Source organism: Lepidochelys kempii, chromosome 1 (assembly GCF_965140265.1).
Source record: "Lepidochelys kempii isolate rLepKem1 chromosome 1, rLepKem1.hap2, whole genome shotgun sequence".
NCBI classification, from domain to species: Eukaryota; Metazoa; Chordata; order Testudines; family Cheloniidae; genus Lepidochelys; species Lepidochelys kempii.
In genome coordinates, this window is record NC_133256.1 from 237,231,235 (window position 1) to 237,255,837 (window position 24,603).

The 24,603-nt window shown below is 44.2% G+C and overlaps 1 protein-coding gene and 1 long non-coding RNA gene across 6 annotated transcripts in view; both read right to left on the reverse strand.

The window, feature by feature from the left end:
- The window catches only part of DERA (deoxyribose-phosphate aldolase), a 91,354-nt gene that overhangs the window by 18,275 nt on the left and 48,476 nt on the right, over nucleotides 1-24,603 (reverse strand). For all 5 annotated transcript variants that reach the window (XM_073319078.1, XM_073319068.1, XM_073319088.1 and 2 more), the window contains one exon: nucleotides 23,131-23,259. In XM_073319078.1, coding sequence (XP_073175179.1) covers nucleotides 23,131-23,259 — 129 coding nt within the window. The remainder of the gene's footprint in view (nucleotides 1-23,130; nucleotides 23,260-24,603) is intronic.
- LOC140900994 (uncharacterized) lies at nucleotides 14,732-20,202 on the reverse strand. Its single transcript, XR_012155758.1, has 2 exons — nucleotides 19,615-20,202; nucleotides 14,732-17,923 (listed from the first exon to the last, which is right to left on the reverse strand). It is a non-coding gene; the product is annotated as an uncharacterized lncRNA (long non-coding RNA).

Sequence of the window (24,603 nt, forward strand, 5' to 3'; positions counted from 1 at the left end):
TGCTGAGTGATGGCATATAGTGGGACATGAAGGTATGAACTGACGACCATATTGTGGCCCTGCAGATGTCCTGGATTGGTATCTGTATGAGGAACTCTGCTGGCAAAGCCTGAGCTCTCGTGGAATGAGCCATCATGATGGCTGGAGGCAGAACCTTCACCTGCTTGTAGCAAGCCTGGACACAGGTGGCTATCCAGGAAGAAAGTCTTTGGGATGACACCAGCAGCCTTCTCATCCTGTCTGTGACTGCTACAAACATTATACAATGTACTACGAAGTCCAAACCAGTGGGAAAGAAACCTTGGAAGAGCAAGAGGGATTGTTCCAAGCAACCGTCACTGGCGGCAAGAAGGAACTGAGAGGGTATGGAGCTGATGGCACCCCTTATACCAGGGCATCTGCGTGCAGCTCTAGGGAGCGCTAGAGCCGGTCCTACAGATACCACTAAGGAAAAAATCTCCAGCAACTGTTTCACGCGACATGCACACACCTAGCATGGAATGAACATGAGCAAGCACTCAAAGAAGAACTTATTACTCTCTTCTTTGGTGTGTCTCACACACATTTTCTTTTTCCATTTCAAAATGTTAGCAGTTTCTTCAATGCTTAACAAGCTCATAAAACTGTTTGCAAAGCATGTCAGTAACCTTCTTTACCTTTTCAATTTTAACAACACTGATCAGGCACTGGCCACACAGAAAAGGACTCTTGCTAGCTAGAGGTCCGTATAAAAGCTCTCCCCCCACACCCCTTAATGGGGACCAGAGGTAGTGTCCTGTGCAATGACCTGTCCCTTTTAATGTTTGAGCACTCTCCCCTTACCAATGCAAAGCCTCACTTTGGTGTTAATTTCAGTTTTGCTGCAGGAACAATAGAAGCTACCACTGAAAATAGCCATGTTTCTATCAACTCCCTCTGTGTCTACATCTATCTCCTTCTCTGCTGGGTCCAAATATAACATCCTGGTGAGAAATCCAGCACCCATCTGTTTACACACATTCTTAAATGTATGCATTTGAATAGTCTCATTGAGTTCACTGGGACTACTCACATGTTTAAAGTGCAGCATGTGCATAGGTGTTTGCTGGATCAGGACCCTGGTTAGTGAGGGCATTCAGCACATATTTCTGGACTTGGCTCACAATCGAGCTGTGCAATTCAAATCTCATGAGGTTTGTCTACACTGCAATTAAACACCCATGTCTGGCCCCTGTCAGTGGGTTGGGCTCACAGGACTTGGGCTCCAGTGTTATTTAAATGCAGCATAGACGTTTGGGCTCAGGCTGGAGTCTGGACTCTGGGAGCCGATGAGGGAGAGGGTGCCCGAGCCCAAATGTCTACCCTGCTATTAAACAGCCCCACAGCCCGAGCCCTGCGAGCCCTAATCAGCTGATGGGCCAGCCCTGGATATTTAATTGCAGTGTGGACATATCCTTAGGGTCTGATGAAAGGGTCCATGAAAGTCAATGGGAGTCATTCAACAGGTTTTAGATCAAACCCTTATTGAATAACAAAATCTCCTTATGACTAACTTGGTTCTTTATACTGGAATATTTTCACTTGCAGTAGCTTTCTATCCCTTTTTTCATCTTATTTTATCATTTGTTTATCCTTTTGTATACTTTCTGTTTTGTATTTGTATGTTTTATAAATCACTGAGGTTTCTTCTGCTATTTATCACAAACCAGTTTTATTTGAATGAATGCAGACCATGTTTCATGCTTTTCTACCGAAGACAGAATTTGTTTTTCTAGACAACAAATTCCTAATCAATTTTCTCATTCAACATGTTTTTCTTTTAAGTCAATTTCATATTCTGCTACCTTAGATACACACCTTCAAGAAAATCTAAAATCAGATAAACATGATCTCTAAGCCGAGCCTATTTAAAGAAAAACAACAAAAAAACCAACCCCAAAGTCATGCCTCTTTTATTTCCAAAACTATATTAAATTTATTTTAATGGTGGTGAGTTTTCCAGCTACTGTTCCTCCCAGCAATCTCTTAAAATTACTTTAATATTTCATAAGTCAATTTTGTATTTCTATAATTTCTAGATACAGTACGTTAAATATTTATTTCCATTTATCGCTTGTTTGTTAAATTTAACAACTGCTGCTCAAGTAATAAAAAACAACCTGAAATAATATAGAAAGATACTGTACCCTGTACCTATATTGATTTTCATAATATCTACATGTTTTAAAATTATCGCAACCCATTACCCTCAAATAGAGAGTCTTCACAGATGCTAAGTTTTATTCTATGAAGCCATATTATTTTGCTGGCATGTCTGACTAGAACTATCCACTCTGCAATAATTTCTGAGTTTGATGCGGTATGAAACTTCAGAAGTTTTAGCACAAACTCTAACAAATTATTTAATAGGGAAGCAAGCTTTCATTCATGAGGACAATTAACACAATAGGGGTGCATTCTCACCTCTATGCATTGGTGGTTATAAATTGAAAATATATCATTTACTTAATGTTTGCTGCAAAGAGCTTTAAGATCATCAAATGAAAAATGCTATGCAAGTATTAGCACTAAAATATAAATAGAATGTTTACCCTTCACAACAGTAGCAATGAACTTTATCATAACGCTACTCCGTGTAACCCACTGTTCAGTGTATCTTATGCATTCTGCTCCAGTGGGTGATTCAGTGAGCCATTTGCTTTTTCCTCAGGTGGCAGCAATCTGGGCTAAAGGTCCTGGGTTCAAACCTTGCTGATAAGCCATATGGGAGGGTCATTACACCGATGGAAATTTACAAAGGCTGTCAACCCTTTGGCTAGTGTAAAACAAAGCACAGTTTTATTGTGTAACTGTGGTGGTTTCATTATCACAAAGACAAGTCTCTAAGCTACATTTAGCAAATTAGAGAATGATAGGCAAGATATAAATAAAGTGATCTCATTGACTGCTCATGCTTTAGGACTCGACTACTGAAGACTTATAAAAGGTCTCCCTCTGGGTCAGATCCAAGCCTAGTGAAATCACTGGAAACGCTACTATTGCCTTCAATGGGTTTTGGCCATTCATCCATATCTATACTAGACAGTATCACTTCAACAGAATGGAGATTGCACCAAACCCTGGGGTGTCCTGTGCTGCCAGGGAAGTGCTGCTACTCCATCCTGCATGCAGGTCTCTCTGCTCTGACTCCATGTTGCTCAAGGCAGAGGGAGCATTGGGGGCATGGCCACAAGGAAGAAACGTGGTACCGCTGCTAGGCATCCTCAGCTAGAATGCTGCATTCCTCCTTACACTGAGCTCCTCATTAGGTGTATGTGCTCACCACATGCACCAGTGCAAGAAGTTTCTCCCTTAGCAGTATCCGAAGGGGACCAGCTCTGGTGCCCTTGGAATGGCGCCCACATGGTGCAGCACAAGGGGTGCCACCGGTTCCCCCCACCCTCAGTTCCTTCTTGCCAGAAACTCCGACAGTAGGGAAGGAGGGTGGGTTGTGGAATGGACATGAGCAACACATCTCGAAGAACACCAGTTACGGAAAAGGTAACTGTCTTTTCTTCTTCATGTCCATTCCAAAGCAGTACCTCTGGAGATGGGTGTGACAGTGCCCCCCATAAGGCTTTATGGAAATATGCTTATGAATGTATATGTGACATAACTAGAATATGTTTTATGCTACGTATGCCATGTAACATATCTCTGTAAAGGTTATGATCTACTGAATCTATTAATCCTATTTGTATGCATGTATCATTTTTGTGTTCGAAGTTATGAATATTGGGTGTGTACTGGCTTGATTTTTAAGTAGCCTTTGTAAGCATTTGGTCAGCTTCTTGAGAAAGGAATGTGCAAGTTAAATGCCCAATCAAGAAGCACTTAACGGACAATGGATCTTGAAGACGCCAATCCACATCTGAGCTTTCTCAGGAATGTGGCTTGGCTTGTAAAAAACTCAGTCATACATGGACATGTGACTTGCCCATGTGACTCCAAAACTCCATTTTGCAGCTGGATTCTACACAGGGGGCTGGGGGGCTGGGTGTCCACCCACAGGAGAAAGTCTATTTAAACCCCTGGGAGACCCCTCCATTTGGTCTTCAGCTGGCTAAGGAAATAGCCTCTCCACCCCCAAGGATACCTGAAAGAAACTGGAACAAAGGACAGTAACTACAGGGGGTGTGCGTGATTGCTGGACCCAGCCTAGAAGGAGTCTAGTCTGTAAAAGGAAGGTTACTGGAATTCCTCTAAGGGTGAGGTTTTTATCTGTATTCAGAGTTCTTACTGTATTAGACACAGACTTGTATGTTCTATTTTATTTGGCTTTGTAATTCACTTTGTTCTGTCTGTTACTACCTGGAACCACTTAAATCCTACTTTCTGTATTTAATAAAATCATTTTTTACTTATTAATTAACCCAGAGTATGTATTAATACCTGGAGGGGCAAACAGCTGTGCATATCTCTCTATCAGTGTTATAGAGGGCGAACAATTTATGAGTTTACCCTGTATAAGCTTCATACAGGGTAAAACGGATTTATTTGGGGTTTGGACCCCATTGGGAGTTGGGTATCTGAGTGTTAAAGGCAGGAATATTTCTTAAGTTGCTTTCAGCTAAGTTTGCAGGTTTGGGGCACGTGGTTCAGACCTTGGGTCTATGTTGGAGCAGACTGGCATGTCTGGCTCAGCAAGACAGGGTGCTGGAGTCCCAAACTGGCAGAGAAAGCAGGGGCAGAAGTAGTCTTGGCACATCAGTTGGCAGTTCCCAAGGGGGTTTCTGTGATCTAACCCATCACAGTGGGTAGGAGTTCACGGACGTGTAGATTGCAAAACCACTCTGCCGAACCCAGCGTTGTCCCTGGCCTGCTGAGTGAAGGCATAATGAGCGGTAAACGTGTGGACAGACTACCACATTGAGGCTCTACAGATATCCTGGATAGGGATGTATGTCAGGAAGGCCATCGAAGACGTCTGCGTTTGGGTTCTGACAATCAGTGGCAGCGGAACACCTGCCAGGTCGTAACAGGTCCTTATGCACAAGGTGATCCAATTGGAAATCCTCTGCAAGGACATCAGGTGACCCTTCATCCTATTGGCTGTAGCAATAAAGAGTTGAGTTGATTTTTGGAAAGACTTGGTTCATTCTAAGTAAAAAGCCAAGGCCCTCTGGACATCCAGGGAGTGAAGATGCCTCTCCTCACTGGTCTTGTGCGGTTTGGGACAGAACACTGGGAGGAAGATGTCCTGGTTCATATGGAAGGGTGGAGACCACCTTTGGCAGGAAGGCAGAGTGGGGCCGCAGCTGAACCTTATCTTTTTAGAAGACCATGTACGGATGTACTGAGGTCAAGTCTTTAATTTCAGAGACTTGTCTCGCTGATGTCACCGCCACCAGGAATGTGACCTTCCATGACAGGTGAGAAAGGGAGCAGGAACCCAGCAACTCAAAGGGCAGGCCGGTGAGCCTAGAGAGGACCAAGTTAAGATTCCACTGCGGGACGGAGTCCATACCTGCGGGAAGAGTCTCTCGAGGCCTCTCAAGAATCTGACCCTCATGTCATGGGAGAACACCGTCTGGTCCTGGTTCGGTGGGTGAAAAGTGGAGATGGCCACGAGATGCACCCTAATGGAAGAGTGTGCCAGGCCCTGGTTCATCAGATGAAGCTGGAAGTCTAAGATAGACTGTACGGAAGAGTGCGAGGGAGAGATGCCATGCTTGGACACCCAGCGGGGAAACCTTGTTCACTTGGCCAGGTAAGTCAGTCTGGTTGAGGGCTTCCTGCTTCTCAGGAGGACCTGTTGGACCTCATCTGAGAAGGTCTGCTCCTCCGAGTTTAGCCATGCAGCATCCACGCCAAGAGGTGGAGGGACATGAGGTTGGAGTGCAGGAGCTGACCATGGTCCTGTAACCGCAGGTCTGGTTGGTTGGGCAGGGGCCAGGGAGGGGCCACTGTCAGGTCCATGAATGTGCTGAACCAGTGCTGGCAAGGCCACGCTGGGGTGATCATGATAACCTATGCCGGGTCTCTCTTGCAAGGACCCTGCTCATGAAAAGAATCAGAGTGAATGTGTACATCAGGTTCCCTGACCATGACAGAAGGAAGGCATTGGAGAGGGAGCCCTTGCTCAGGCATTGCCAAGAAAAAAACTGGTGGCGTTTCCTGTTTAGCCTGGTGGCAAACAGGTCCACTTGGAGAGTTCCCTACCTCTGGAAGATCATACAGGCTACCTCTGACACCTGAGGTACCTCTGGGTGGAGCGACCACTTGTGGTGAGAGGAGAAGGCCCTGCTGAGGTGATCCACTAGCGTGTTCTTGACACCAGGGAGGTGACAAGCCTCCAGATGGATTTTGTAGCTGATGCAGAAGTCCCAAAGATGGAGTCCCTCTTGGCAGAGAGTCAATGAACGTGCTCCTCCCTTGCCTGTTGATGTAGAACATCGAGGATGTGTTGTCTGTCAGAACTCTCATCACCTTGCCCAACAGGTGAGGTAGGAAAACTCCGCATGCCAAGCAGACTGCTCGGAGCTCTTTGACATTTATGTATAATGTCATCTCCTTCTGGACCACATACCCTGGGTCTGGAGGCCACCGAGGGGCATGCCCCAGCCGAAGTCCGAGGCGTTTGACATCAACTCGATGGAGTGATGGGGAGTGTCGAATGGAACTCCCTCTAGGACGGTCATGAGATCGGTCCACTATCGCAGTGAGGCGAGTACCATTGAGGGAATGATAACGACCTTGTCCAGGTGATCTGTGGACAGGGAATAGACCATCACCATCCATTGCTGCAGGGGCCGCATCCGGAGCCTGGCATGGCAGACAATGTATGTGCAAGCTGCCATGTGACCCAGCAAGTGCAGGCAAAGCCTGCCTATAGTCGGGGGAACGCAAAGACCTCCGCGACGAGGTCCATCAACATCTGGAACATTTCTAGTGGCTGGAACACTCTGGTCGAGTCGAGCACCGCTCTGATGAACTCTATCCTTTACACCAGAACTAACGTAGACTTTTTGTCATTCACCAATAGGCTCAGGGAGCAGCATGTGGCTTGCAGCACCCTGGCATCCTCTTGGACCTGAGACCTGGAGTTGCTCTTGACTAGCCAGTCGTCAAGGTATGGGTAGATCTGGATACCCTGACACCTGAGGTAAGTAGCCACCACCAACATGCACTTGGTAAGGACTCTGGGTGCTGTCACCAGGTCGAACGGGAGGACTGCAAACGGGTAGTGGTGGGGCCCCACTGTAAACTGGAGGAAGCTTTTTTATATACTTGTTGAGGTTCCTCAGGTCCAGGATGGGCCACAGACCGCCCTTGGCCTTTGGGATTAAGTAGTACCAGAAACAGAACCCCTTGTTCCTGTACTAAAGAGGAACTTCTTCCACCGCACCCAACTGTAGCAACTCTTTACCTCCTGCGCGAGGACACTCTCGTGAGAAGGGTCCCTGAAGAGGGATGGGAAAGAGGGATTGGAAGGGGGGAAAGTAAACTATAGAGTATTGACCTCTGCCACAGTATTGAGGACCCAGCGGTCTGAAGTTATAGCTGTCCATGGGGGGAGGAAAAAAGAAAGGCAGTTGGAGAACAGCAGGACAGACAGATCTGGGGTAAAGCCTGTTAGATTGCCCTCAAGTGCACCTTCAAAATGCTCGCTTACCCCTCTGCTTATTCTGGGTCGAGCCTGACGGGGCAGAGGGAGGAGCTGGGTGACTCAGGTGGCGCTTTTAGCCCCTATTCTTCTTATGGGGGGGCTCCTGGTGGGTTTGACTCCCTTGGCCTTGAGATTGCTGCAGTTTGAACTGCTTACGGGCTGGACCTGGAATGTACAGCCCCAGAGTTTTCAGGGTAGTGGGAGAGTCCTTAAGGCCATGCAGTTTATGGTCCATCTGTTCTTCAAACAGGGCCTGGCCATTGAAGGGGAGGTCATGCATCGATTTCTGAGCCTCTGTTGACAGACCCGAGAGGAGCAGCCGGGACGCCCTTCACATGGAGATGGCCGAGGCCATGGTGCGAGCCACGGAGTCTGCTGTGTCTGAGGCTGCCTGGAGGGCTGCTCTTGCTGCAGCCGTGCCCTCTTCGAGGATTGCCCAGAATTCCTTCTTGGACCCTTCGGGCAGCGAGACCTCGAACTTGGACATGGCTTGCCACATACTGAGGTCATAGCAGCCAAGGAGGGTTTGGTGGTTGGCACTCTCAACTGAAGGCTGGAAGACTAATAAATCTTTTGCCCAAACAGATCCAGTTTCTTCGAGTCTTTCTTCTTGGGTGTAACCATGGATTGACCCTGCTTCTCCCTCTGGTTAATGGCCTCAACTATGAGGGAGTTTGGGGCTGGGTGAGCATAGAGATACTCATGGCCTTTACCTGTCACAAAATATTTGCACTCAGCCCTTTTTGAGATAGGTGGCAGGGAGGAGGGGGTTTGCCATAGGGCATTAGTTATTTTCGATAACACCCTACATGAGGGGGTAAGTCACTCCAGCGGGTGCTGTGGACCAAAGGACATCGAACCAGGAGTCCGATGGCTCCTCTAGCTCCTGCCTAAAGTCCCATGTTGGAGGCGACCCTCTTCAAAAGCTCCTGATGAACCTTGGCGTCATATTGTGGAACTGGGTGAGGGGGACCTGTAATTGCTTGATCCAGTGATGATGAGGATGAAGCCAGCACTGAGGGATCCACCACATCCCCTGGTAGTCCATCTGGCTGCTCCCCCTAGGTCCTCATGTGCCTGGGCGGGGGGGTCTTTCCCTTTGGGGCCTCCACCTCCAGAGGAGGGCGGGATGCTGCGGCTGATGGCCTATCTGAGGCCGCCCCACTGATCGGGCAGCCTGGGAAGGCTGGGTGAACCCCCATGGATTCCAGGGGTACCACACTGCTGGCCATTGGCTGGAGGCCCTGGGGTCGGTTGCAGTGCCAATGAGGTCAATGATACCTCTGGTTCTGGGGCCTGTCTTGCTACCAGGGACTCCTGATCAGCACCGGAGTCATAAGCGGAACAGATGTTGCAGAGTGACCTGTGCCTCGATGCCGACTTGTCCGATCAGGACGAGTTCCTCCCGTGGGACCCCGGAGATCTTTGATGGATCTGCATTGCTAGACTGGTGAGCTATGCCTCATGCTGTTTGACCTGTACCAGGACCTAGAGCGGGCTGGCCATTGATAGAATCTACCCGATCGAGGGGATTCGCGTCTCAGCAACGGGTGCTGTTGGGCGGGTGACTGGTAACCCCATTCCACCGATCGGTTGCAGGACCGGTGCCGATGGGTCGTAAACCTGATGGGTCAGTCTCGATGCTCAAGCCGGGGAGCGCATGCTTCCGCAGGTCTGTGCCAGGTTACCGGCGAGACGCGCCTCAAATTCTGCTGTCCGTGCCCAGGGTCTGGACCCCAAAGAGGGCTTCTCTGAGCCTGCCTCCCAAAGCCCAACACATGATAGCTCCATGCAGGCGAGGGCTGGCGGGATGTCCTCTGCAATGGGGAGCGGCGCTGCTGAGTCGGGGACACTGAGAACGATCCCACGGTGGGTTTACCCTTGGGCTTGGGTATTGCCAGAACTGGTTTGGGCAGCACCGATAGCGTGAGGATCTCCTGCACTGCCTGCAGGGCCTCGGGCATAGGCGGGACTTGGAGTTGACGGTGGCCTTCGTCACTGTCCTGTGTGGCAGGCATAGTATAGGAGAGGCTTGACTGCTCAACATGAGCTGGGGCCCAGCTCCCTGACGGAGGTGTCAAGCCGCCCAGCACAGGTCTTGGCTTTCCTCCAGCCCTCTCCTTCCCCTTATGAGAAGTGGGAGATCTTCCCCTCACAGACCTCTTCGGCTTCTTGGTCGGGGCAGGCTGGCTCATAGACGGCACCAGCGGGACGCTCCGTGCCGATGCTGCAGCGTTTGGGGCCAAGTCAAACCTCTGCTCCGGTGCTGGGGACAGCGCTGACTCCATCAGGAGTGCCCTGAAACGGATGTCTCTCTGCTTTTTTGTTCTCAGTTTGAATGACTTACAGATGCGACTTAAACAGCTAACATGCAGGTCACTGATGGGCATGGGCCACTTACAAAAATCGCATTGTTTAAAGCCTGGGTATCGGGGCATCGTTTAAAGCCTGAGGATCAGTCCCTAGGCTGAGTCCCATCCAGGACCAACTAACTAGAACTAATACTAAGGGTAAATACTAAACTATATACAACTATTTTACAAAGAAATATTCATGAGACACATTGAACTAAGCAAAAGCTAGCCGAAGCAGCAGAAGTTCCAGCACCGTCATTGGCGGCAAGAAGGAACTGAGGATGCGGGGAGCCAGCAGCGCCCCTTACACCATGCGGGCGCCACTCCAGAGGGTGCCAGAGCCGGTCCCCTACAGACACTGCTAAGGGAAAAACTTCTGCCAACAGTGCATGCGGTGAGCACACACACCTAATATGGAATGGATATGAGGAAGCACTCAAAGAACTGCCTTTTACGACAGAAGACTATGTGGAGAGAAATGCGTCTCTGCTCCACAAACAGATCTTCTCTGAGGAGCATTTGGCCTTCAGTCCTTACTCAGGCAAAATGCCTAGTTGATCGTGTGCCTTTAAGAGGAGTAATATTTTTGTCATTGAGAAAATTCTCTCCCCCTCCCCATTTGGTACTTTTCATGTTCTCCAAACTTTATAAACATTAATTCATTCATTACTTTGACAAAAGGTCTGGTAAAAGGTATTACATCCATATTACAGATGGCTAAGCAGAAGCCCAAGGGGGTTGAGTGATTTGTCTAACGTCCATGGCAGGCTGGCAGTCAGGAGTCCGAATCCCCAGTCTTCTGCACTGTCTCCGAGTATACTACCTCCTTTAGTTGTTCCTCCCTCCCTGACACCCATTTGTCTGTCTGTCCATCTCTCCACTGAGAGCTCCTTGGGGAAAGCACACTCTTGCTTGTAGGGCTGGAAAGAACCTTGCATATCATGGCCTTTACCAAATCAAACTGTAATAATTCATAAATAGTAGGCCAGATTATCTGGTTTAAGTTGGTATGGTTGCTTTGATTTAGGGGAGCGGGGCATTTGAACCAGCGTGTTTGTATATGAACAAAATGTAAATGCACATAGACAGATAAGCCTCACTGCTAATTATGACTGCTTGCAATTTCTTGTCAATTTTGTTTTCTAATTTCCACTTTCTACATATGCAAACATTATGAACCAGCAAGTGTCATCATTTGAGAAGTAGGATGTGCCCCAGTACACACCCTGATCTTCCCTGCAATACTGCTATAGAAGCCAGCTAGTACACTTTTTGGTAAGTAGAAGACCTACAAATATGCAATAGAAGTGTGGTGCTGTAAAGTATTTGGGTTTGCAGCTTATTGAAGTGTAAACTAATGAAATTCTAGTCTTCTCACTTTATTTCTGTAACACTCAGACTCTCCCTTGCAGGTGCTTTCTATTTTTTTCCAATGCCTCTGTTTGTTTCTGGTATGACTTTAGCTCTCTAATTAACCACACTCTCTTCTGTTCCTCTTTTGACAATACTGGAAGAATTTTTATAAGATCCCCTACTGTTTCTTAACTACTTTCCACTCCTTCACTTTTGATTCCCCATACATAAATTATTGAATTCCAGCCAGATTTTTAAAATCTCATTTTGCATTCCTTCAAGGTCTGCTTTACCCACGTCCAATATTTTTTGTGTCACCACCCTTTTTATGGGCTGTCATCAGCAATTCAAATCTGAGGATGATGTGATTGGATCTTTAGAGCTTTTCAACTTCAAACTTATCTATCATGCCCACATTATTTCCAATGATTAGTTGTAGAATAACTCTAAGCTTGTTGGCAATTACACCATTTCAGGGAGCAGTCCTGTACTGCCTTATTGAACATGCATCTTCCTTCATTTTTCTATTACTGCTTTTTCACTCAGAATCAGAATAATTGAAGTCCCTTTTATTGCTATACCAGCCCTTTTCAGAGGGAGAGAGTCAGTCTTATTTCTGCACAAACATTTCCTGCTCTACCTTGTCATCCAAAAACATTTTTATTCCATAATCTAATCTAAACGTTTATTCAAAATCCTCCTCTTTGTCCTGCACTGTGATGCACTCTTCCATAGAGCAGATCTTCAGTGCACAGAATCTGTTCTCATTCTTTACACTGAACTTCTGATGATGTCAGCTGAAGTTCTGAATGTGCAGTACACATGCAGTCTATGCAGGATGCAAGACATCTGCTGTGCAGAATGGAGAGAGTTATACAAAGATAATGTGCTTTCTTTCTGTTGATTATGGGCCTGATTCTCCTCTCATGAAGGACCAGATTGTGACCTGCTGTACACATGCAGGGAAGGAAGGAGGTGTAAAGTGTAAATATGCATAAGGAAATTAAATGATTGCATATCAAAGCATAATGGATTTAGTCAAATACATTTAGAAATACAATCCTAGAATAATTGAGTTTAAAAAGAGGATGAGGCAAATGGCCTATGCAGGGAAGGAAGGAGGTATAAAGTGTTTCCTTGCTCCCTTGCATGGACTATCAGTATCATGTGTCACAGCATGAGTGACGGAGCAGCCTGAGAGACTGCTACGCTCTCTTCAACAACAGTGTGCTGGAAGGAGCAGGGACTGGGTCAAACATTAACTCCATTTGTCCCCTGCCCCAACACTGCCAGCCAGTGCATCAGAACCACTGTGGAGGGGAAGCAATTCATGCCTGCTATGGGACTCACACAGATTACTTCCTTCTGGAAGGATGAAAGGAACTAGGCACCAGATTGTGCCTCAGGCTAACAGTCTGGACCTGTATGCTCTTGGAGCAATTATGCACTGCCCCTTATTCAGGAGTTATGGTAAGGACATAAGCTATCCTTCCCATTGTGTAAAGGAGAAGTAAATTAGTGAACTCAATGATATTGCAACTCTGTAATAAAAAGTGAAGAATAGGGCTCAACATTGTTACACCTTCAACTCTTGCTAAACCTTCTCCTGCTTTGGTTTGCTTCTTGCTTTCAGTTTCATAATGAACTAGATCTCTGCAGTTTTAGTTACAAATCACAGTTCTCCTTAAACACAATATGCTTTGAACTCTGAGTGACATCTCAACTTCTGGACTGAGCACAAGAACTCCTGAGTTCTAATCCTAGTTCCTGACTTGCTGGGCCAGTTGCGTTCTTCTTATGTAAAAAATCAAAAAGAGAATCCTTTTACACCTCAGTGGGGTGTGGTAAAGGTTTCTCTGCTAATGTGTGTAGCGTGCTTTGAAGATGTACATAGTTATCATAAGTGCTACGTCTTATTTATTCAGCAGTCTTGTTTCCTACAGTGCAGACAGTATGCCTAGTTTTTCACTCAGATTTTGCTAGCTTGCTCGCCTCCCTTGTTCATTTCTCATAAAACATTTGCTTGGAAGAATTTTTCTCCTTTGGGGCAGGACAGTCCACATGTCACAGCAGGAATATGTTCCCAGCATCCAGACAGCTACCAGTATGTTTACTGCCCTTCATAGAACAGGACATGGTGCTTAAAATGCCAATAACTGACAGCTCCTTTCTGACCATGTTCCCAATATTCATAGCATAAGCAGAGCTGCACCAGCATTAGGAACAGAGGAAACTTTGTGGCAGAGAAAGTGAGCCAAGACTCTGTTTTCTAGTGCCCATCCCCTAAACACCTTGGATTGTCCTTTCTCTTCTTTTAAGCTATTAGCCTGTCACATCCCCTCTTCATCCAACAGTGGGTGCCTGTGCAAGGTAATGTACTGGCACTTTAAGGATCAGGCCAGTACTACCATGTACTTGCACAGAAAACAGTACCATTTTGGGAGAGGAACTCATCTAGGGTTTGTGAAGAAGCCCAACCTATTGCCTGTGGCTTCAGGGCCCTAGGCTGGGGATCCATGAACAGGGCAGGCTAGAACTCCCCGCTTCCCTCAGTAGTCAAGGACAAGGCTGGCTTATTGTAAGAAAGCCAATCACTTTCTGAGATCCAGAACAGCAAGTTTTCTGGGAAATGTCTTTCCTAACAGTCCTAAATTCTGGCAAGGCCTGCTGGGAAATTGGGAGGGGTATATAAACAGTGCCATTCTGGCCAAGGAGCCAGACTGGGCTAGTTGGCTTTCCTCAAAGTTGTGGGTAAGAGAAACCATTTGCTTCAATTTCGGTTTGGTTGTAAAAGTTTAATTGTTTTTTGTAATGAGCTGTGGCAGATACTTCGGAAGGGTGCCTAGGAAACTGGGAATTTTTTTTCTTTTCCTGTTTTGAGCAGACTGAAATAGAGACTTGGTCAGGGAATGTTTTCAGTTTGCAAATTTCATCTGCCTTTTTTCTTTTGGCTGGCCTGCCAGTGTAGCCCTTTCACACAGTAGTTTTCCTCCCTCCTTTATATTTTTTGCAGTTGTTGCAATACAGAGAGATCACAGGTGTTAGCTTGTTCAGACATTTGCCTCATCCTCTTTTTAAACTCAATTATTCTAGGATTGTATTTCCAAATGTATTTGACTAAATCCATTATGCTTTGATATGCAATCATTTAATTTCCTTATGCATATTCAGTCATTTCAAAGAGCATCTTTGTTAAAGAGTATGGGTTACACCTTCATGACCTTTCTGGGGGTAGTTGCATACTTGTGTAAACACCTCTAATATTCTAATAAACCCAAACATCTATAACATCCTCATAGTCTCTTCCCCCACACATCCCGGGGTGAGACAGAGGAAGGTCTGAGTGATATTAGACCAGCTTTCATGTGGGGGAAAAATGACACACACACACACAAAATTAGTTCCTAAAATGGGTACATTTATCTATCAGTCCCCCCATTTTAATCCCCCACCTGCATCCCTTTCTTGCTCCATACAAGTCTTTGGGTACTAATGGGATATTTTCAAAAATTGGACAATATGGCTAAAACCCATTTTCCGAAACCAAACAAGCTTTCAGCATGGCATGTGCCCTTACTTAATTCATACAGAAAAGGTTTTCCTCGTGTTTTCTAAAGCTACTGCTGCCTTCCCCATTCCTTGTACAGCTGGCTTGCCAATTTTTTGATGTCTTTGTCAAAAACACACAGACCTTCTTGTCATAAGCAAAGCAGTGTATACAGGCTAAGACAGAAGCAACGATACATATAAAAACGATTTCCAAGTGGAGAAAAACTTAGCACAGCATCTACTGGTGTGGAGAAAATGTGCTCGTATTTGGCCCCTCTAGTCTTGGTACTGCCAATAGGTTAAATGGATTGAGTATCTGCTCTAGGAATGGGCACGACTTGCACAGCGAGTGCAGCCGCCAGCGAAGGAACTCCACTGATTGGTTCAATCTCCTCAGTGTTTGGCAACCAGCTGATAGAATTACAGGTGTAATCAGTGTCCCTTAAGCTGATCTTCCTTAGCCCACCTCTAAGGGCCTGTCTTCACTTGCAACGTTAAAGCTTTAATGTGGCTTGTGTAGTCGCTGTAACAAAACCACCCCCATGAGGGGAGTAGCTCCCACCGCTGGTGCACTGTCTACACTGCCACTTTACAGCGCTCAGGGCGGTGTTTTTTCACTCCCCTGAGAGAGAAAGTTGTAGAGCTGTAAAGTGCCAGTGTAGACAAGGCCTAAGAGTATGTCTACACTGCCATTAAAACCCTGTGGCTGGCCTGTGTCAGCTGACTTGGGCTCGCACTTAGGGGCTGTTTAATTATGGTGTAGAAGTTTGAGCTCAGGCTGGAGCCCAGGCGTTAGGATCCTGCAAGGTGGGTAGGTCCCAGAGTTTAGGCTATATATAACCCCAGTCTGAACAGCTACACCACAATGACACAGCCCCTTAGCCTGAGCCTGAACCAACTGGCTTGGGCCAGGCACCATACACATAACCTAAGACTTCAAAGAGCTCAAGATCCAACAGTGCGGCAGATAAACAGCCAGTGATGCAAGATTCCTGATTCATATTGAAATGCAGTCTGCTTCCTTGAAAACAATGTACTTCCTCAGCCACTGATGTGCACTCACTCCCAGGTGCCACTTTCTTTTCCCTAACACTGCAAGAATTGCACCTCTCAGCTAACTGATTATCCTTTAAGGGATATCAAGATCTTTGTAGCTGTTTAGCACAGGGTTAAATAAAGAGAGATGTACAATGTTAAATATTCCAGAAGAATTAATACTGTCAGTCAAATCTCAAAGACTTCATCTGGGTTTTCCAAAAGAGATTAAAGAAGGCAGGTGTCCAACTCCCATTGAATTTCAATGGAATTTAAGCACATATTTTCCACTCCTTTGAAAATCACAGCCTTCATTTAGGCACACATTTTGCCAGATCAGATGAATGGTACATGTAGTCTAGTATCCTGCTTCTGGCTGCTGTCAACACCTTATGTTTCAGAGGACAATGAAATGCTTGAATAATGTGGCTACAATGCACAGTGCAATGCTGAACATTCAGAATGTGGGTGGGTTGAGGATAACGAAATGGTGATGTTAAGAAATTGAATACGAAGGAGCACCTCCTTTAACAAAAAACCTGTGACTAGTGTTGACATGTGCCTCATGTTCTCTAAATACTAATATAATTCAACAACATGACCGCATGCAATCAAGTCACATGGGCTGATCTACTAACTTCTTTTTTGGGTTTGTTGGGCAGATGAGCTCTAAGCACTCGCTCCCCAACCTTCTGTAGACCTAATCCTAAAACCGTTAGGCCAATGGGAGTCTTTCCATTGATTTCAAGGGTACTGGATTAGGTGAAGAGCGCTTGCTAACTAAAGATGACATGTTGCCTAGCAAAGTCTAAAGAACAGGTAGGAATCCTAGGCCGAAGATGGACGTTTGTCCTCTGCCGTAAGGAAACAGAATTGGGATGTGAAATAACATAGGACATGTCTAGCTGGGGACATAGGGTACCTCACCACTGCAATTAAGATCAACTGGGATGTTGACCATCCTTTGTTATAATCTTGAGAGGACAGAAAGGCGATAGGGCCTTCTCTGTCACAGGAACTCTCACCCTCTGAATATTTACCAAAGTACATCCCTGGCCTGCTCCACAGCAAGGCAAAGCTTAAAATTCCTGTTTACGGGGCAAAGAGTTTGTTACTGTGGGGAAGAGGGTTAGTTTGCTGACCTGGATTTAAAATGATGACCCAGAAAAAGTACTTTTGATTCAATTCTGGGATTAATTTGGGATTGCTGTAGTGCCTATAGGCCTTTTGAAATTTGCAAGACTTACTGAATTAATATTAGCACTGCAGGAGCCAGTTGTTTCTCCAGTTATTTTTAGATATCACTGGCAACGTAAAATCTAACGTAACCCATTATTTCCTGGTTTTTGGAGGTGCTGGGCACCCACAGCTCCTACTAAAGTCAAACTGCCATGAGTGTACAACACCTCTGAAAATCGGGCAGTATCTGTACAGAAATGCTTAGACAAAATAAACCCTTGACAAATTATCCAGGGAGTCAGCCAGAAGACTTCTCTTACTTGCCACCAGTGTTCAAGGTGCACACAAGGTTTGGAGCGACAGATGACAGAAGATCAAAGATCCTATACATTAGACATAGCATTTTTCAGGAGTGATATTAAGACACAGACAGGAGTTGCATAGTTAGCACCCCATTGAGCTGGAAGGAGGCAATTTCACCAGTCCCACCCACTCCCCAATGGCTATGGCTGGCCTCCTGTAGCAGAACCAGTTCTAGTAGGCAAATGGCATGTAGCAGCACTTGGAGTGGCTATGCAGAGCAAGTGGTACAGAGGCTTCTCCAGCCATGAGCTGTAAGGGCAACAGAACTTCTCTGCTGCTAGTGATTGCCAAAGGCAGAACGATTCCTCCCCCTCCGGCCCTGGAGGAAGTTGTCAGTGCACAACCTGACGGCTCAGGCTGTTTGCTCATCTCAGATTTGGATCTCAGGGGCCTGTCTGTTTCAGATTAGCTGTCTGCAAATTCAAGATGGCAGCACTGAATCAGCATGTGTTCAGAAGGGTTCCTGCACCAGACAAGAGTGAGAAATTTATTTTAGATTAAAGCTTATTCTACAGAAACTTCTGGCTAAGATCCCACCAACTTGTCCCAGACAACTCCCTACGTGCCTTGGCAACTGGATTACTTAGATTGCAACCACTTTGGGGCAGGGATGGTCTTCTTGTTCTGTGTTTGTAAAGTACCTAGCACAATGCAGTTCTGGTCCATGACTGGGGCTGGTAGGCACTATTCAAATACTACTACTAATACAGTAACTCCCCACTTAACATCCTCCCGCTTAACGTTGTTTCAAAGTTACATCGCTGCTCCATTATCATAGACTCATAGACTATCCGGCTTGGAAGGGACCACAGGAGGTCCAAAGTACCATTAGGGAACATGCTAGTTTAAAGTTGTACAATGCTCCCTTATAACGTCATTTGGCTGCCTGCTCTGTCCACTGCTTGTAAGATTTTGTGGAAGAGCAGCGACTTTACAAGGGAGCATTGTACAAGTTCCTCTTCTCTGCCTCCTCCCCCTCCCTCCCAGCGCTTCCCCCACTGCCAAACAGCTGTTTGGCAGCGCTTAGGACTTTTTGGGAGTGGGGGAGAAGGAGCGAGGATGTGGCATGCTCCGCAGAGGAGTTGGAGTGGGAAGAGGTGAGCCCGGAGTGGAGCGGGGATGGGAAGAGATGGGCCTGGAGCATCCCCCTGCAAAGTCTGCGCCTATTCTTCTCCAGATAAGCTGCCACTGCTGCTGTGAAGGTGCTTCTTAGCATCCTTGCCTGCAACGGGCTGTGCCTGTGTGGGGTAAGCCAGGGCACTTCCCAACCACAGTACAGTACTGTACAGTATATAATGCCTTTTATCTGCCCCAGAAAACTTTCCTTGGAACCTAACCCTCCGCATTTACATTAAATCTTATGGGAAAATTGAATTAGTTTAACATTGTTTCACTTTAAGTTGCATTTTCCAGGAACATAACTACAACGTGAAGTGAGGAGTTACTGTACTAATAGTTAAATCACAGAAAGCCATATCTGTCCCTTTGAATTTCTGGTGTCCTTATTCTTTACACTCTTTGGGCCCTTCCCAATCTAGGAACCAGATTCAGCATCAGTGTAACTTTTTTAAAGTTAACAGCATTGACAACATGCTTCTTGCTAGTATAATTGTAGCTCAATTTCCATGAGTCATTTAATGAGGGTGAAGATTTAAAAAAACAAAAGCAAAGCCCACAGCTGTATTACTTTTTAAATTATCTGATTAGTCTGTGGTGAAAAACTTATTATGGTCACAAGAATTAAGCACACGGAAATCAGTGGGAACGGCTGGATCTGCAGCTGTTTTGCAAATCAGATGACTTCTTAGTGTGCCTAAATCTTGACTTAGGAGCCTAACGAGGCACTCAGTTTTGAAAACCTGAGCCCAAGTTCACAATTTTGGCTTGTTGTGATACTGTCAGCTTCAGGCAGTAACAGATATTTAACCACAAAATAATCAGATCACAACAACAGTACAAATGTTTACTTTAAAAAAAAAAAAAAAGTCCTCATCTCTGTTAGGCATGATAGCAAGAAGTATGCTGGTCAAGCCCAATTTTTACAGGATCATGCAATGGTAACTTTTTTTTTTTTTTTTGGCATTCATGCATGTACAATTATAGTTTCTAGCACGGTCCAAGATGTAGTGTCAAATTCATCCTTCAGGCAACTACCTAGCTCTGTAGGTCTGCTTGATGATCAGCACATATGAAAATCAGACCACGTATTCAGGATCTGAAATAAAGATTTAGGAGCTGAAAATTAGGCACACCTTTTAAAAAAGAAATCATCGTATTGGTTGCAAAGAAGTTAGGTGCCTGAAAATAGAGATTTAGGAACCTAACTTTAGGTGCACAGGCTCAGATTCTCCAAGGTATTTAGATGCTTAATGGCTATTGATTTCCATGGGAGACAGGCGTCTAAACACCTGTGAAGGTCTGGGCAACAGCACCTTATTTTTCAGAGATGCTGAGCACCTGCAGCTCGCACTGACTTCCACCGGAGTTTTGGGTTCTCTGTCTATGTGAAAGTCAGGCTCCCGTGTTTCCAAATTTGACACAGACCACTTGGGTACAGCGCTCAGTTCACATTCCCACACTTGCCCCCAAACAGAAAGCAAGAGATCAAAATAAAGAAGCTACCATACATATTCACAAGGATAAGCACTTACAAAATGAATCACGATGCAAAGAAAATCATTAACAATACAGCCACCTGCTGTACTGCAAGAACACTACACCAGTTAAAAAAAAAAAAAAAGGGGGGGGGAGGAGGGTTAATGTATAGAATAAACCAAAATAATTTGCTAGTTTTCAACTATTATGTATTACAAAAGAGGTCAAAATGATCAGCAGATCAAATTAAACGACAGTGTAATTGTTATAAGGCTCATCACTTGTCACAATGATTTTGATGTATGGATAAAAACTATATTTACAGGCATAGTCCTCATCACTGTACTATCTGAACATCTCAGAAACACTAATGAATTGACCCTCTCAACACTCTTTAGGTAGAAAAGTATCATCTCTATATTACAGAGGGAGAAACTGAGGCACAGAGAGAGAGGTTAACTTGTACAAGGTCACAGAAGAAAGCTGTGGCAGAGCCAGAAAATTATTAGAGTAGTATTCGTTCAATGTCAATAATGTGCTTGGCGATTTCTCCTACACAAAAATAAAGATATTCTCTATCTCAGAGAGCTTACCATAATAAAGATGGGCACAAACAAAACAGGACACTCCAAAGGTGAGGATAACTTAGGTGATTCTAATTTAAACTTCCCTCCATCTAATTCAATTATTAAAGTCTCTTCTTAATGAGCACTGTGAAATAAGCGGGTTTAAAGAAGGGATTTTGAGAATAGAACCCTTGTCAGCTAACTGCTAGTTCTGAGTCTTAATTATGAAACCACCTTATGTCCCTAAAAGCTTGTGTAGACTAAAGAAATTTGCACCTGGTTAATGTAGATACATAGCACTGGTACAAAACAGTGCTTGAACTGTTGTCATGCACCTAAGCAGGTTGCACTGTTGCAGCTATACCAGTGCAAAAAACAAACAGTAGGAGGAAGCCCTAAATCACTAAAAAAAAAAAAAAAAAAATCACTTCCTTTTTATGCTGAGGTGTTTGTCTCCCACTTACTTTGCAGCTTTTAGCTAAGTCCTAAGGATCAGATTAAAAGTAATTTTCTTTGATGTTTTCAACAAGGAGGAAAGATTTTGCAATTTTGGAGTGTCTCTTAGCTGCAGATAGAGAACACTGCTGCTTCTCTGTCCCAATTATAACCTGACTAACCATTTTACCACTAAAATACCTAATTAATGTGTGCTAATCTTACAAGTTTGAGATTTTTGCATGTAGAGTATCAACATATGTTATTTCGGAAGTTAACCATTTCATGGAGCTATTATTCTCTACACCACAATGGAGGAAGATGGCAATGGGGGTTGCCCAAAGCAATCTTTCTAGGCAGTTTTCACTGAATTTAAAATATTAAGGTGACAGAATCCACGTTGGATATTTATCTTTGTGCGTTTTGGAATTGCTTGGACAAGGATCCGCCCTCCCTCCCCACAAAATTGTATGCATCCCTGTTCAGATGCACTGAGGATGGGATGCTTTAGTTGACACCATTTGCTCCCTGAAAATGCAGAGGGCCTTGTCATTTTGAGGCTATCTGCACAGAAGTACTAATGAATGTTATCTGTAATTCCTATAATAGCCACAGTAGAATAGTCTTATTTATAAAACAAATCAAAGCAATTCTTTACTATCAGTGTATATCTCTAAAAGAATGATCAAATGAATAAAATCCATTAAGCACTTACTGGATAGATTTTCAGTTTTCATTGATCTGACTGTATTCTAGTACTAAGCAGTACTTTTTCACTGCAAATTTCTATTATACATTCTTACAAGGACTTGGTCCAGTCAAGATGTTAGCGCACAACAAGCCAGGGTGTGAATATACAGCGTGCCAGCTTGCCACATAGTAACATCCCATATGCACACTGCTACATTACGCTAAAAGTTCCATTGTCAGAGTGCACTATGGAACTTTTAGTTCACCGTAGCAGTACCCACACAGGACATTACTGCACGGCAAGCTGGTGCACTATAGATTCGCACAATGGCTTGCCACGCACTAACATCCTGAGTAGACAAGCCCTAATATTGGGTGATATTCATACCTGTGCAGAGGCCCAGCCCAAGGCATATGCACCACTTAAACCCTGAGAACACCAGAATTCAGGAGCTCAAGGGTTAATTTCAGCCTCAATACTCATTTCTAAATTTGCACATATATAGGGATAGACAGGGCTCATCAACATGAGCTTACAGGAGCAGTCCCAATGATATCGGAGCAATGTGGTCTATTGGATAGAACACAGGACTGGGATTCAAGAGTCTCTGGTTCTATTTCCATCTCTTTCACTGACCTACTGGGTAAACTTATGAGAGGGAAACTTACCTCTTTGCCTCAGTTTCCCCATCTGGAAACTGGAGACACTAATCCGGACCACCTTTGCAAAGTACTTTGAGATCTAATGATAAGTGCTATTTAAGAATATATAAGGTGGTAGAATTATTATATTGGACTTACTCGTGTAAGTGGTCATTGGAATGAGTAAGGGTTGCACAATATAGCCCGAGGTAAACGTAAACAGTTCTCCCATATATACTATTTAGCAAATTAATAATGTTTACAAATCAGATTTTTCGTCCATTTCAACTGGTCCAAATGTTTTGAATTCTGAAATTTTGATGGAAAGCTTTGTTGACATTCTGAATTTAGATGAAACTTACTACTTTATTGTAAGTTCTTCAGAGGAAGAAGTGTCTCTTACTATGGGTTTGTACTGTTAGTAGTAGAATGAGGCCCAATCTCAGTGAGGGCCTCTAGGAGCTGCTATACATACAAATAAATAAAAATATAGGAAAAAAATTACTAAACTTTTGAAAATTATTCTTCCCATTTTATGACCAGCTCCAGTAAATATCATAGTTTTATACAAAACAAGTGACATATCTTATTACCTGCAATATTAATAGTTACTGGCAGGGTTGTTGCATCACAGTTTTGCCTATTCTGAGTATTTAACATCCAATTGTCAAGCCCCTAATTTAAAACTAAAGATTTCTGTGGCTGCATTACCTACAAAATGGTTAAAAATGCATATATTTACCTGCCATCATCGCTACCATGCTGGCTTTGTAGACATTGGTAAGTGATCCCAGCTCTCCTGTTCCCAAGATTGTTTTCATATGAGCATCTCCACAGGCCTGACGAAACTGATGGATCTCTTCATAGAGGCCTACAGGAAAGTCATTTTAAAATTATAAAAGCTGGTCAAGAAACATTCTCAAGTATGGTGTTAATTTCCACTTCGGGGTGAATGCAGACAGGTCTAAGAACTAGTTATAAAGCAAAGTGTTAAAGGTTCATTGAATCACATGGCTGTGTAGATCGTTAGCACTGCTATACAGTTTCAAATTCATTTTAATAGCTGTTAACTTCATTTCATCCAAAACCAAGAATATATTCAAATATGTTTGGCATATGAGAACAAGTCAGCAGTATAAACAGGACAAAGACTTAAAAATTTCACTGATTAGCCCTAAATATACCAATAAAACACTATCAATACTTTCTAAAGTCTTTCCTGTATGCTTGTTAATAGCTTTCCTGTATATTCATCATGTCATTTTTCTCCTTCTCACTCCAGCCTTCTGATGCTCTTGGCCTTGCCATCAACTTTCTGGAATGTCTTCTACTTTCTGGAATGTTGTTTTGTTTTTTTTTCAGCCTGTCCCACTCTGTCTCGTCTTCCACTTCTCTTCTACCCCCACATTTCTAATTCTGCCCTTAGATGAGATACAGTTCTCACTGGAGTTGCATATGTGCATCCAAGGGCAGAATTTGGCCCTTACCCTTATCCATAGTTGATAAGATGAACTGGTTAGAATTCAGGAAGGAGCTCTTGTGTGAACCTGTAGCTATTAAACAAACAAACCAAAAACTCTCCTTTTGAATGTGAAAAGATTGTCATAGCCACAGGAATGCCACACACCCCAGTGCACACTCCTCGTAACTTGACAGATTCCTATTTCAGTAAGAATAAATTTGAAAACATTAAGGGATTTCTAATTGATATTTTTTTTAAAAAATGATTAAACCCCTTTGACCTGATCAGATAATGAGGGTTGAGTGTGGGAGCACTGAGAAATCCACCATATTTTGGTGGAGACTGAAGTATTCTAAAACAACAAAGAATGGGAAATAGCCGCTAGATAAATCTAAACATGAATATTAATACACAGTCATGCTTTTCTAGTAAAATATAACTGCAGACGTTTTGAAAAAGGGCAGATACCCCAACATTAGCGACCTGGTGAAATCAAGTATGGAAAGCCCCTACAGAGGAAACAATGACAGACAGCTTTATATCAGAATCAAGTAGATTCTATAATATAGTGTTCCCATTTTTGGAATTTTAACAAAATAAAGATACAGACAAAAGGATGACCGACCCAACTGGGTCCTTTAAAGGTAACAAATTCAGATTATGAGTAAGATTTGTTAATACATATATGGAAATCAATGTATATTAATAATGATAAAATAAAGTTAAAATATATTTAAATACATCTTTGCTGTG